Source organism: Bubalus bubalis, chromosome 6 (assembly GCF_019923935.1).
Source record: "Bubalus bubalis isolate 160015118507 breed Murrah chromosome 6, NDDB_SH_1, whole genome shotgun sequence".
NCBI classification, from domain to species: domain Eukaryota; kingdom Metazoa; phylum Chordata; class Mammalia; order Artiodactyla; family Bovidae; genus Bubalus; species Bubalus bubalis.
The window spans coordinates 119,337,508-119,351,027 of NC_059162.1; the positions used below are offsets into that span (position 1 = coordinate 119,337,508).

Sequence of the window (13,520 nt, forward strand, 5' to 3'; positions counted from 1 at the left end):
CACGTCTCCTTCGGAAACAAAATACACAGAAACCAAATGGACTAAAAATAGCCGGGTGCAGGTGCAGTTGAGGCAGATTATGGACAAGATACATAAAGACCAGAAACCCAGCTGCCGCTTCTAAAGAGCCGGGAGCAAAAAAAGCAGGGTATGCGCACCTACCTTGCGCTCAACACCGCCGAAGGGCGGCAGACCACCTAAGCCTCCAGACTGAGCCCTGGACACACCCCCCATTCACCCCGTATAGGAACAAGCTCACCCCGCCTCGGGGAATGAGCAAGGGAACCTGTGACTCGTTCTCAGGTTCTGTAGGTTAAAGAGGCCAAAAGCCCTAGTCCGCACGTGTTCACCATCCATCCAACCACCCGGGGCACTCAGTAAGACCACAGGCGCTGTGCCTGGTTGCAGAGACCAGCTATGTGAGTGTGTGTGTGAGTGTGTGGCGCTTGCACACGTATTCAGAGGCATGTGGATGTGTGTGCATGCATGTGTGTGGTTGCAGAGAGCAGCTATGTGAGTGTGTGGTTCATGCACACGTATGCACAGGTGTGTGGACATGTGTGTGCACACATGTGTGTGTGGCTGCAAAGAGCAGCTATGTGAGTGTGGGGGTGCTTGCACATGTATGCACAGGCATGTGATGTGCCTGTGCATGCACATATGTGTGCATTTGGACCCCTGGCACACCCCGAGGCAAGGTCCTCCGCTCCTGATGCAGCACCAACTGCATTCATAGCAAACAGCATTCAGAGGCGCCCACCCAGACCACGAGAAGGAAGGATGCTGTGCTACACAGAGGTTCTTTGGTTTCACAGTTTCATCGAGAAATGCTGACAGAACCACAAACCACAAGGCTCGATGTGACAGACAAGAATCACGCTGTCATCTACAGGAAGTTCAGAAGTCACACTTGCCAAGCAGGGGTCAGCAGGGTCGTTATTTGGGGAGACACAAGGCGGCCTCAGTGACTCACCAGTCTCTCATCACTCAACCTTCCTTCCTCACAAACAAAAACTCTGGGTTCTGGGGGCACTGCCAGGGAAGCTTTGCTTCCAGTAGAGAAAGCACCCCGACCCAGGACACAGCTCCCCATCCCCCACCAGGACACAGCTCCCCATCCCCCACTCAGGACACAGCTCCCCATCCCTCACACAGGACACAGCCCCCATCCCCCACTCAGGACACAGCTCCCCATCCCCCACCCAGGACACAACTCCCCATCCCCCCTCTCAGGACACAGCTCCCCATCCCCCACCCAGGACACAGCTCCCCATCCCCCATCCCCCACCCAGGACACAGCTCCCCATCCCCCACTCAGAACACAGCTCCTCCATCCCCCACACAGGACACAGCTCCCCATCCCCCACTCAGGACACAGCTCCCCATCCCCCACCCAGGACACAACTCCCCATCCCCCCTCTCAGGACACAGCTCCCCATCCCCCACCCAGGACACAGCTCCCCATCCCCCATCCCCCACCCAGGACACAGCTCCCCATCCCCCACTCAGAACACAGCTCCTCCATCCCCCACACAGGACACAGCTCCTCCATCCCGCATCCCCCACCCAGGACACAGCTCCCCATCCCCCACTCAGAACACAGCTCCCCCATCTCCCACCAAGGACACAGCTCCCCATCCCCCACTCAGGACACAGCTCCCCCATCCCCCATCCCCCACCCAGGACACAGCTCCCCCATCCCCCACTCAGGACACAGCTCCCCATCCCCCACCCAGGACACAGCTCCCCATCCCCCACTCAGGACACAGCTCCCCATCCCCCACTCAGGACACAGCTCTCCCATCTCCCACCCAGGACACAGCTCCCCCATCCCCCATCCCCCACCCAGGACACAGTTCCCCCATCCCCCACTCAGGACACAGCTCCCCATCCCCCACCCAGGACACAACTCCCATCCCCCACTCAGGACACAGCTCCCCATCCCCCACTCAGGACACAGCTCCCCATCCCCCACTCAGGACACAGCTCTCCCATCCTCCCCCAGGACACAGCTCCCCCATCTCCCACCCAGGACACAGCTCCCCCATCCCCCACCCAGGACACAGCTCCCCCATCCCCCCCACCCCCCATACAGCTTCTGGATCCCTGCTCATCTGGTTCTGTCACTGAAAACTCTAGAGTCCTGCAGCCAGACCAAAGCCAAGCCCAATGTCTCTCAAGCCAAACTAGGGACTCTTGTCTGGCCTTTTGAGTGGGTTTGCCACTAACATATTTTAGGTCTATAAACTATAAAAGGCAAGAATTGTTTGTACTTTCTCAAGTGTTTGGAACATCAAGTCTTGAACACAGAGCAAGAGCCCATGAAGCGCCATGAAGCTCCTTGCTGCAAGCAGGGCCAGACAGAGGGTCCAGTGCAGACCCCAGACTCTACCCGCCAGGCCTCTGCCTTTCTACCCTCCCGCCCCAGGGCCGGCCCACCTGGCTCACCAGGGCCAGCCTGCTCTCCAGGCTCCTCTGGCTCTCATAGGTGATGTCACAGGCGACGCACAGGGCGCTGCCCAAGCCTTTGGTCAGAAGCATGTTGGGGTCAGCTCCGTAGGACAGCAGCTCCTTCACAATCTGGACACAGACAGGCCTGTCAGCACCCACCGCGCCCCCTCCCAATGAGCGGAGGAAGTGCCCGGAGCCAGGCCATGCGGGGCGGCTTCCCTGCTTCCCACCCCCAGGGGCCGCGGCTCAGACGGCGAGGCTGGGGCGGCCATGCGGCGGCTCCCTAGCAAGGACTCCCACTCCCCAGGGCAGCCCAGGTCCAGGGCTTCCTCAGAACAACATCCAGTTGCTCATAAGTGGTCCCGGTGCCTCTCTGCTTTCCACCCGGGGACGCAGCCGGATTTTGCCGGGCCTCTCACCCCACAGGGTCAGGCACACGTCCTGCTGGTCCATGTCCCTGGGACCGGCCTGCCTCTACCCGGGGCAGCCGGTCACTGTGATCACCTGAGCACGTGCAGAGGAAGGGGCTCCCTTGCTCCCCGCTGCGTCCCCAGTCGCTAGCCCAGGGGCCCCCAGGGAGCCCGGAGTCAGAGCAACTGCTCCAGACACACGAGACACCGAGCTTGGCCCTCCGGGAGCTTCTGCACCTGGGGTGAGGCTCTCCTCCAGGCTGCCCATCCCCCACTCCAGGGCTGGTCACAGAGCAGGTGCCCGCGTGACCCGCTGAGTGAATGACTCGGTGCACGAGCCAAGGCAGGAGGCGGAGGGGCCAGCAGAAGGGACACGGGAGCCCCAGGTCCTCACCAACAATGGCTGCCTCAGGCCTCCCCGAAATGCCATCTCACCAGAGAGGCCCTCCCGCCACCCAGCGGAAGGAGCCCCTGTCATTCTCCTCCCCTCACCCACCATCACTTTCTTCATAAACTTACTGCCTGACACCCGCACACGGGACTGTGGTCCCCCAACTAGAACGTAGGATCCCTGACACGTCTGTTTTATTCAACACCTAATGCCTGGAATGGTGCCTGCCTGGTACATAGACCATGCTCAAAAAATAACAGCTAAATGAAAGGATGAATAGGTGGGCGGATTATAGATAGGTAGATATAAAGGAATACCAACAACCTCAGTTATGCAGACCATACTACCCTAATGGCAGAAAGAGAAGTGGGACTAAAGAGCCTCTTGATGAGGGTGAAAGAGGAGAGTGAAAAAGCTGGCTTAAAACTCCACACTCAAAAAATGAAGATCATGGCATCTGGTCCCATCACTTTTGGCAAATAGACAGGGGAAAAAAATGGAAACAGTGGCAGACTGTATTTTCTTGGGCTCCAAAATCTCTGTGGATGCTGACTGCAGCAATGAAATTAAAACACACTTGCTCCTTGGAAGAAAAGCTATGACAAACCTATACTGTGTATTAAAAAGCAGAGACATTACTTTGCCAACAAAGGTCCGTCTAGTCAAGGCTATGGTTTTTCCAGTGGTCACCTACGGATGTGAGCGTTGGACTATAAAGAAAGCTGAGCGCCGAAGAATTGATGTTTTTGAACTGTGGTGTTGGAGAAGACTCTTGAGAGTCCCTTGGACAGCAAGAATATCCAACCAGTCCATCCTAAAGGAAATCAGTCCTGAATATTCATTGGAAGGACTGATGCTGAAGCTGAAACTCCAATACTTTAGCCACCTGATGTGAAGAGCTGACTCATTTGAAAAGACCCTGATGCTGGGAAAGACTGAGGGCAGGAGGAGAAGGGGACGACAGAGGATGAGATGGTTGGAGGGCATCACTGACTCAATGGACATGAGCTTGAGTGAGCTCTGGGAGTTGGTGATGGACAGGGAGGCCTGGTGTGCTGCAGTCCATGGGGTTGCAAAGAGCTGGATATGACTGAGCGACTGAACAAGACAGAAGGAGGGATGGATGATGAAGAATGGAGGGGTGGAGGGGTGGGTGGGCAGGTGGATGTGGAAGTGAATAAATGAATGGAAGGAAGGAAAAGTGCAGGACTGGGAAGATGGATGAGTGGATGACCAAGTGGATGAGTGGATGACTGGGAGGATGGATGGATGACTGGGAGGATGGATGGATGACTGGGAGGGTGGATGGATGGATTGGGAGTGTGGATGGATGACTGGGAGGATGGATGGATGGATGACTGGGAGGGTGGATGGATGGCTGACTGGGTGGATGAGTGGATGACTGGGAGTGTGGATGGATGGATGGACTGCTGACTGGGATGGATGAGTGGATGACTGAGTGGATGAGTGGATGACTGGGTGGCTAGTCAGGGGGGTGGCTGGATGGGTGGGTGGAAGATCAAACACGTTCCTTGGCAGCCGGGGAAGGTGGGAACCACCCAGGGTGGCCTCCCAGTGCTCTGAGGCTGAGTCAGCACCTCCCGGGTGTGCCCTCACCCTCATGCTCACTTCCTCCCTCCACCCTTCTCTCTGCGGGGTGCTCCGTCCTCACGGGAGGGGACCCTCCGGCCATCACACCATGCTGTCCCTGGGGCACCTCAAGGAGAGCACATCCCAGAGCCTGTGTTGGAGAGGGGGCATGAGACAGATACACGCAGGTACACCAGCGGGGTAGGGCTTGCTCACCAGGTCATTGCCGCTGGCGATGGACAGGGAGAGCGGGGAGTGGCCGCTCCACAGCGAGCTGGGGTTGGCTCTGTGGGCCAGCAGGAGCCGGACGACATCCCTGGCACACTGGGCAGGAGAGAGGCGGGACGGCGGGTTACAGGGGCGCGTCCCCTCCAGGGGAAACTCACGCAGCGTGCGGTCAGCCTGGCCACTGACTGCTCCTCCCTCGTACTAGGGCCCTGCCTGGCACACCAAGTGCCCTGGACGCTGGGTAGTGAATGGTGGGTGGATCCTCAAGCTGAGAAGAGGCTTTCCAAACGTCGATCATTTAAGATGGAAAACAGGGATGTCGGTGATGAGTAAGTTGATTTGAAGAAAAGAGGAGTCGGGGCCGTTCCGCTGCAGCTATTGCAGACTCTAACAGAGCTGCTGCCGCTGTTTCGGGACCACCGCAGCTGGGCCGGGCACACGGCGGGTGGGGCGGAGGATGAGCCCTTCACCAGGACACACCAGGAGCAAGGAACGCAGGGGCACTTGGAGCCCTTCGCCCCCAAGGAAGCTATCGGCTTCCCCCTCCTCCTCTCTGGGATGTGCCCTCGGGAGTTGACCCGGAGTCTCCTCACCACAGAGCAGTCTGCTGAACCCCTGCTGCCCTGCAGACATGCAGACCCCAGGGGCCAGCTGGGCCACCCTGCAAGACCACCCCCTTTGCCAGCCTCACTGGCCAGGCCAAGGGGAGCCCACAGAAGTGTGCCACGGGGTTCCTGGGAAGCTTCCCCTCTTCTCACTCTCCCTGCTGGAATGCAGGCATGATGGCTGGATGGCTGCAGCCCTCACGTCTTAGAACTAGACTTTACACTGTTGATCTGTCCTTGATCTGATGAGGATGTGGCCTATGGTGTCTCGTGACTTTGTTTCCTCTTAACTTTTTTTCCAAATCCAAAATCAGTACAAAGGACAAAGACGTGTGAGCTAGAAAGAGCTGTGCTTCAAGCCCAGGCCTCCAATTTGCTGACCATGGGCCTTGGGCAGCCCGCCTTCCTAGAACCTTGCTGTCCGCAGCCTCAGCCTGGGCTCGCCGCCCCTCTCTGGGAGGCCAGTGACACATCCCGAGGATGCGTTGGTGGGACGGGTGTTCCGGAGCAGGTGGCCCCCCGCCAGCACTGTGTGGGCACCCACCCCCACTCAGGCCCTCACAGCGCCCATCGAGGCGGCACGTGTGATCCTCATCCTGGGCAGCGACAAAGACCTACTGCCGCAGGCCCATGAGGCCGCTGCCGTCTCATTGTTCAGGCAGGTAAACGGAGGCTCCGTGCATCATGCACTCGGGGGCTCTCTGGCCCGGCTCCCCAGCTCCCCTGAGGCCCCTCACACCCATCCTCCAAGGGGTTCCTGCACCTGCCGCATGCGAGCTGATCCCCAAGGTGGACAGGAGGCAGTGGCGCCAGACGGGGTCACCGTCCAGAGGGCAATGGGCTCGCAGCGCAGACGTGTGTGACCGCCGCCTGCAGTAAGACAGTGACTTCACGAGGCGACCCAGGCCCCCACGCCCAGGTACACGGGCCTGCGTGTGGACGCGTGTCCCCAAGACGTGCTCTGAAATAACACATCGTGCACACGAGTTCCACGATGCTTCATATCCTATCTCAACACAGCGTGTTCCAGCTCACTGCTGACCTGACCCAGTCCCCCGAGTCCGGGGCCCACTCAGGGAGGATGACCTGTAGCTGGGGGACCCTGGTCTGGGCCACGGCAGCCAGGGGCAGACACGCCCAGGTCTGCTGGCGTGGCCACGGGGAGGCCTGGCTCAGCCCACCAGGGCTGCGGGCTCATCACCCTGCACGTGCACGTGTACACACATGCACACGGACACACACGCTGCACACAGACACACGCACACTCACGGGTACGCTTCAAGGCGCCCGTGCACACCCCCAGCCCACCCGGAAGGCCGCCTCACCCTGTGGCTGTCCTCCCGCTCACAGGCCACGTGCAGGGCCGTCCTGCCCCCCTCATTGGGGATGGACGTGCACTTGCTGTAGTAGATGCTGGGTGGGCCCGCTTCGTTGTTGAGCTTCAGGCTGGAAGGCGGCAGGTCCATCTGTGGGCAGGCAGAGGGGTTGAGGGTCGCCCTCGAGCCCGTCCCCCCAGAGTGCAGAGACCCACCATGTGCCGCCTGGGCCCTGTGCCCCCTGCAGGCAGCAGCTCACACCCAGGGCTCCCCCAGGGCCACACGCAGCGGTGCCCTGTGAGCCACCCTGACTCCTCCAACACGGCCCCACGCCCTCAGGCGCTGGGGGCTGAATGAGGCTCGGGTGGATGCTCAAGGGGCTCAGCCTGGAGGAGGAAGGCTGGGAGGGCTGCATGGCGGAGGGGGCCTCGGCATGGCCTTGCTGAGGCAGGGGTGTCGCTGCATGTGCCAGGACGCAAGCTCTGCCTCTCCATCCCTGCGCCCCAGAGCCCCACCCGGAGGGCTCCATGCCCCACCTCTGGCCCCCAGGCCCTTCTGCAGCGTCACTCCCCAACCCGGCAGCCTGCCCCGCCCCCTGAGGGTCCATTCCCCTCCCCGTCACGTGTTGGAGCAAGTTGGCAGGGGGCACTGGGCCCTGAGCCCTGGTCTGGGGACACGAGGCTCCCTGAGGCCGGGGCGGACCTGGAGGCTGCCTAAGGAGGCCCACAGCCCGACTCCCCTGGGCACCTCGGGAGCTCAGAGCCCGCAGGGCTCTGGGCCGGCCTTCTCAGATGGCAGCAGCCTAGAGGTGGCCCAGGTGACGGAGGGGTGGCTGGGAGGCAGGAGGGGCAGGAGGACCCGGCCAGGGAGTACAGCGCTGGGCAGACGCGTCTCCAGGCAGAGGGGCACCCCCGAGTGGAGAGAGACAGAGCTTCCTACAGAATGCCCTCCCGGGGGCCCGGCTACCCCAGCAAGGACCCCCGGGCTTTGTGAGCTGCCTGAAGAAGCAGGTTCTCACTCACATTCATCAAGTGTGCGTGCCTCTCCCACACTACAGGCCTGTGTGTGGAGTGTTCACACTTGGTGCCCAAGCCACACTGCCTCCCTCTGCCCAGACAGGTCCCGGCTCGCACAGATGACTGCGGGTGTGTCCAGGCCCATGCTGTCCGGATCCAGGCTGGCCTGCGGCTCACAGAGCGTCAGGCACCCTCCTTTGGGGACCTCACAGCGCCTGCACAGGGACCCCGCCCTCCACAGGGCGGACGCCCACCTTGCCCTGCTTGTACACGTCATCCTGGTCGGCCGCCCTGGCATCCACGTCGGTGATGGCGTGGAGCAGCAGCTCCGTTATCTTGACGCCCTCCTCCCCAGGGAGGGCGGCCGCGATGTGGAGAGGGGTCAGGGCCCCCAGCTGCAGAGGAAACACAGGTGGTAAGGGTGCAGCCCCAGGTCCCTGAGGAGCGACAGCCATCAGCCTGAGGGTGGGGCTGTGTGTGAACAAGGCCCGTGGGGCCCCCGTCCAGGGCGAGAGCGTGGCCGTCTGCCCCCCGCCTGCCTCGGGTTCCCAAGGCACCACGTCCCTGTCATCCCGGGACCTTCGGGACAAGAGGCCCGCCCAGAGCGGACCACAAACACACCACACAACCCCACCCGTCTGCTCTGACTCATAAGACGCTTTCGTCCGCCAGGGTGACAGACGGGAACCAGGCCCTGGTGCCCCAGCTTCCTATCAGACCAACTGTCCCCACCCTCCTCCAGGAGGTTTCAAAGATGGAGTCCAATCAGTGAACCCAAAACGTTCCTGTGAGATCCTCCTGGGTCTTCAGTGACACCTGAAATCCCGCTTCCCTGCACCCCTGCACTTACACCCAAGAAAAAAGAGGAAATAAACGACCAGGCTCAGGGGCCCGGAAGGTGAGCAAGTAGCCAGAGTGAGACTGGCAGCCTTTTCAAAAGTCAACACCCTCTGAATATGAGAGGCCTAAGTGACCAACAAGCATCAACACAACAAGGGAGGGAGAGCAGACGCTATGGGTGACTGGCCGAGTCGGCCCGTGGCCCCCACCGCTGCTGGCCCCCGGTGCAGCCCACCTTGCGTGGGAACTGGATGTCCGTTCTGGCCCGGTTCTCCAGCAGCAGCCTCACCCCGTCCACGTCCCCGGCCTTGACGGCGAAGAAGAGGACCTGCATGGGCACGCGGCACAGGTTGGGGTCGGCGCCGCGGTGCAGCAGAAGGGTGATGGTCGCCCACCTGCGCCTGTGTCTGGAAGGAGCAGGGAGACCGTCACAGGCTGGCGGAGGGGCACGCGCGGCCCGCAGCCCAGACACGCCCCGGGCTGGAAGGAGACCCCGCCGCGGGTGCTGGCGAGGCCTGACGCGGAGCACACCGTCCCCAGGGTCCTGCCTCACCAAGACTGCAGCCCTTCTCTGCTCCAGGGCAGCCCACCCCGAGCGGGCCAGCCTGGCCAAGCTCAGGTCCAGCTGCGGCCCTGCCCGACTTCAGCTCTGGTGCTCACTTAGCCTGAGGTCACCTGTGATACGGCCTGGGGGTGGGGGCCAGTCTTCCTCCTGGGGCAGCCGTGAGGGGACGATGTACATTGCCTGGTGCCCATAGGGTCCAAGGTTGTACACACACAGCAGACATGCACATACGTATCTAAACACACACACCTACACACACACAGATACAATGTAGCGTGTAAAATCCCACGGACAGAGGAGCCTGGTGGGCTGCAATCCATGGGGTCTCGAACAGTCCGACACAACTGAGCGACTTCCCTTTCCCTTTTCACTTTCACGCATTGGAGAAGGAAATGGCAACCCACTCCAGTGTTCTTGCCTGGAGAATCCCAGGGACGGGGGAGCCTGGTGGGCTGCCGTCTATGGAGTCGCACAGAATCGGAGACGACTGAAGTGACTTAGCAGCAGCAGCAGCAGTACACACACATGCATAGCACACAGCATGTACACACAGACAACACACATACACACACAGGTGCAACACGGCACGTACATGCAACACACGTGTGACACAATGCACACACACACCTACAACACACACTCACACTGGCACACTCGTCTCTCACCAGCAGCACAGAGCAGCACACACAGCCTCTTGTGTGGACGCCGTGAGGGCTGGGCGGGTGGGGGCGGCAGGGAGAAGGTCGGGGTGGAGAGCGGGGTGTGTGGAGAGGCCCATCGGGGGCAGGTGGGGGCCCGCCTTCCCGCTGACCGCCGGCAGAGCAGAGGGAGAGAGGAGGCTGGGTCAGTGTAGGGCGGCAGCGCTCAGATGGCTTGCCCTCAGACCCCTCCACACTTGTACAATCCTTCCAGGCCCCCAAAGGGCTTTGTTTACCTGGGTTCTAGCCATCCCTGTCCGCTGTCTTACAAATTAAGACTGAGAAACGTGTTCAAATATTTAGTAACACATTCAAAAAGTAACACTAACCATTGCATATTCACAGAGATAACCAGTTTTTATGAAAAACTTGGCCACCTCAGAGCCCTCACCGTGAGGGGCCGCTGGCCCTGAAGACATTCTGTGTGTTCAGGACTTGGTGGAGGTGCAGCCCTGCTTCAGTGAGAGGCTTCCCGGGCGTGGTGCGCACGCGCATCCACGATGAGTGGCTGTGTGCGGGCAGGTGTGCACGAGAGCACGCGTGTGTCCCTGGGTGACTGAGGGTGAGTGCCCGCCTGTGCGTCTCTGGTGCCAGCGCCCCATCCCACGCTCGCCCCGAGGGAGGGCGCAGAGGCCAGCCAGTGGGAGCCGCCCCCGGCGTGCAGAACCGCCCTCCCGCGGGAGCGCGGCTCTCGGCTCCCCCTGAGGCGCGCCCTGGGCCCGCCACCTACTGGACCATGTCCAGCGCCATCCTCCTCATGATGCCCAGGTCGGCGGGCGCGGGGCCCGGGGTCCGCAGCAGGCTGTGCCCCTGCGCGCTGCACTCCAGCAGCTCCTGCGGCAGGTCGATGCGGAAATGGCGCACGGCCCGGCCGGACTCGAAGTCCGAGTCGTTGCTGCAGGCCGAGTTCCGGCACAGCGTCCCCGACGCCGCGCCCCGAGAGCGCCCCGAGTCGCTGGCGCTGCTCCTCCCCGACGTGGAGCCCCGCTCCCGAGCCCCGCGGCAGCTCTCCTCGATGTTCGGCCTGGCGGAGGACTGCTTCTGCTCCGGGCCTCCAGGAGCCGGGACCAGCTCCTCCAGAACCACTGGCTCGGCGGGCGATTCCGGAATCGACAAGGAACGCTGGGTCGTGGTGATGGGCTTCGAAGCTTCCTTTGGAAAGGACCGAGAAAACGTCCTTAGGACAAAGCAGAGAGTGCTGACCCAGCAAGCCGCCTCCGTCTGTAGGGCCGGCCCGCGCCCCCCCCCCCCCCCCCCCACCTTGGCACCCGGACCTGCCGCGCTAAGGAGGCCCCAGCATGGGGACCAGGCTGGCGCCACGCAGGCTCCAGGCACAGACCCCCGCATCATAGGCGAGGCGACTGGAAAATCAGTGCCAAATGTCTCCCCACGGGCCGCTATACTGATTACACACCAGAACGGGGAATTCTGGATACACGGGTTAAAGAAATGACATTATTACAGTGAATTCCACCTGTCCTGCCTTTTTCTCACGTGAGCCCTGGAAACGTCCAAATCCAGCGGGTGCCGGCGGCGCGCTCCGCGGCTTGCTGCCGCCCTCCACCCGCGGTCACAGCCTTGTTCTCAGCAGTGGCCCAGGGACAGGCGGCAGCAGCACCAGAAACGCAGGTCCTCAGGTCCCACCGCGGGCCACCCCCAGGCAGAAGGGCTGCGGCCGGGCCCAGCCCTCTGGCTAACTGCTTCTGTGAGGGCCCGGCAGTTCCACCCTGAGTACCCGCCCAGAACCACCGGAGCAGGCACGCTGCAAGGCTCAGGGGCGTCCGGCAGTGCCAGTCGCCAGAGGCCACACTGGGCCCTGTGCGGGGTCCACGGCGCTCTCTGTCCTGAGGCCCCAGCGGCTGCGCATGGCCCCCTAAAGGACACGTCCGCTGTGTCCTAGCGACAAGCTCAGGGCACCCGGTGACCATGACGCTTTCCTCCCATTTCCTGCCTGCCCACCTTACGTCAGTTCATCCCATTTGAGCCCGGTCTGCACAAGAAGGCCAGGGAGCTGGGGGACTGGGGGACAGGTAGACAGGTGAGGGACGAGTAGACCAGTGGACAGTCGGACAAGGGAGAGTTGAATGGGTGGATGGGGGATGGGGATGGGGGAGGGGGCTGAGGAGGGGGAGGGGTGGATGGCAGGGGATGGGGAGGGGGACAGGTAGATGAGTCTGGGGTGCTGGGGGACAGGTGGCTGGGGGTGGGGGGCGGGGAATGGAAGGTAGGCGATGGGGAAGCGGGGACCACTAGATGGGGCGTAGGGGGCTGAGGACGGGGGGTGGGGGCCTGAGGATGGGGGGATGGATGGCAGGGGATGGGGAGGGGGAGGGGTGGATGGGGGTGGGGGACTGAGGACACAGAGATGGCAGGGGGTGGGGAAAGGGGACAGCTGTATGCGTGGACAGCTGCATAGGGGACTGGTACCCAGGGATGGGGGTGGGGATGGGCTGGCGCAGTCCCTGAGCCAGGGCACAGCACCCCCAGGCTGACCTGGAGCTCGGGCACCGTCCTCTCAGCGATGTTGGGCTTGAAGGCCGCAGTCGGGTAGTGGAGGAGGAAGCACATGCTCAGCGGGGTGAGGCCCTCGTCCGTGCGCTTGTTCACGTCGGCCCCGTTGTCCAGCAGGAGGTTGACGATGTCAATGTGACAGTGAACCTGCAGGGAGGGGGCCAGCCTGGCGAGGACAGCGGGCGCTCTCAGCAGGGGCCAGGACCCCAGTGAGGCCCCACGCCCCAGCCAGCTCAGAGGTGGCCCCCCGCCCCAGCCAGCTCAGCCAGGCGAAGGCACCCCGCCCCTCTCCCCATCCGACCCCACATGCCCGGCCCACAGGCAGGCTTCAGAGGGGAAGGGGGAGGGCAGCCCCCGCCTACGAGGGGCCACCGCCCAGAGCCCTCCGGGTCAGCAGTCCTGTGAGTGATTCTGCCACCCACACAAGCACCCTGCGGGGTGGGGCGCTCACAGCAGCAGCGGCGAGCACCGTGTAGCCCTTGGCATCGGCCACGTTGGGGCTGGCGAGGTTGTCCCTCAGGATCCCGTAAATCCAGTCGTAATTCCCTTCCTGGGCCTTCAGGATCATCTCCTTGGAGAGCCGCTCCTTGGGCCCACGGCGCGCAAAGCCACTCCGCCGCCCCTCCAGGATGGTGTCCATGTTCCAGCTGCTGTGAGCCCTCTTGTTCCTGGCAATCAGGGAGCCTCGGTGGGGGGAGCCCAACTCTGGACGTCAAGCCCTGCCACCAAAGGGGCCCTCTCTCCCGTCCACACTTCCTCTTTCATGTCTCTGCCCGGGACCCCACCTTCCCCCCCATCACAGTCTGCTCCTAGGGCACCCTAAGCCCTAGGCCTGCACGGCTTGCCAGCTGCTGGGGGACACGCTGCCCACAGGTGAAGATGCTATGGCTAAGCAAGCA

General features: G+C 62.1%; 1 protein-coding gene across 3 annotated transcripts in view; it reads right to left on the minus strand.

Annotated features, from left to right (window-relative positions):
• ANKMY1 (ankyrin repeat and MYND domain containing 1) overlaps nucleotides 1-13,520 on the minus strand; it is a 55,363-nt gene that overhangs the window by 30,910 nt on the left and 10,933 nt on the right. For all 3 annotated transcript variants that reach the window (XM_006077159.3, XM_044945388.1, XM_044945389.1), the window contains exons 6-13: nucleotides 13,073-13,289; nucleotides 12,604-12,768; nucleotides 10,841-11,262; nucleotides 9,083-9,254; nucleotides 8,262-8,402; nucleotides 7,001-7,141; nucleotides 5,059-5,166; nucleotides 2,449-2,580 (exon numbers count right to left, since the gene is read on the minus strand). In XM_006077159.3, coding sequence (XP_006077221.3) covers nucleotides 2,449-2,580; nucleotides 5,059-5,166; nucleotides 7,001-7,141; nucleotides 8,262-8,402; nucleotides 9,083-9,254; nucleotides 10,841-11,262; nucleotides 12,604-12,768; nucleotides 13,073-13,289 — 1,498 coding nt within the window. The remainder of the gene's footprint in view (nucleotides 1-2,448; nucleotides 2,581-5,058; nucleotides 5,167-7,000; nucleotides 7,142-8,261; nucleotides 8,403-9,082; nucleotides 9,255-10,840; nucleotides 11,263-12,603; nucleotides 12,769-13,072; nucleotides 13,290-13,520) is intronic.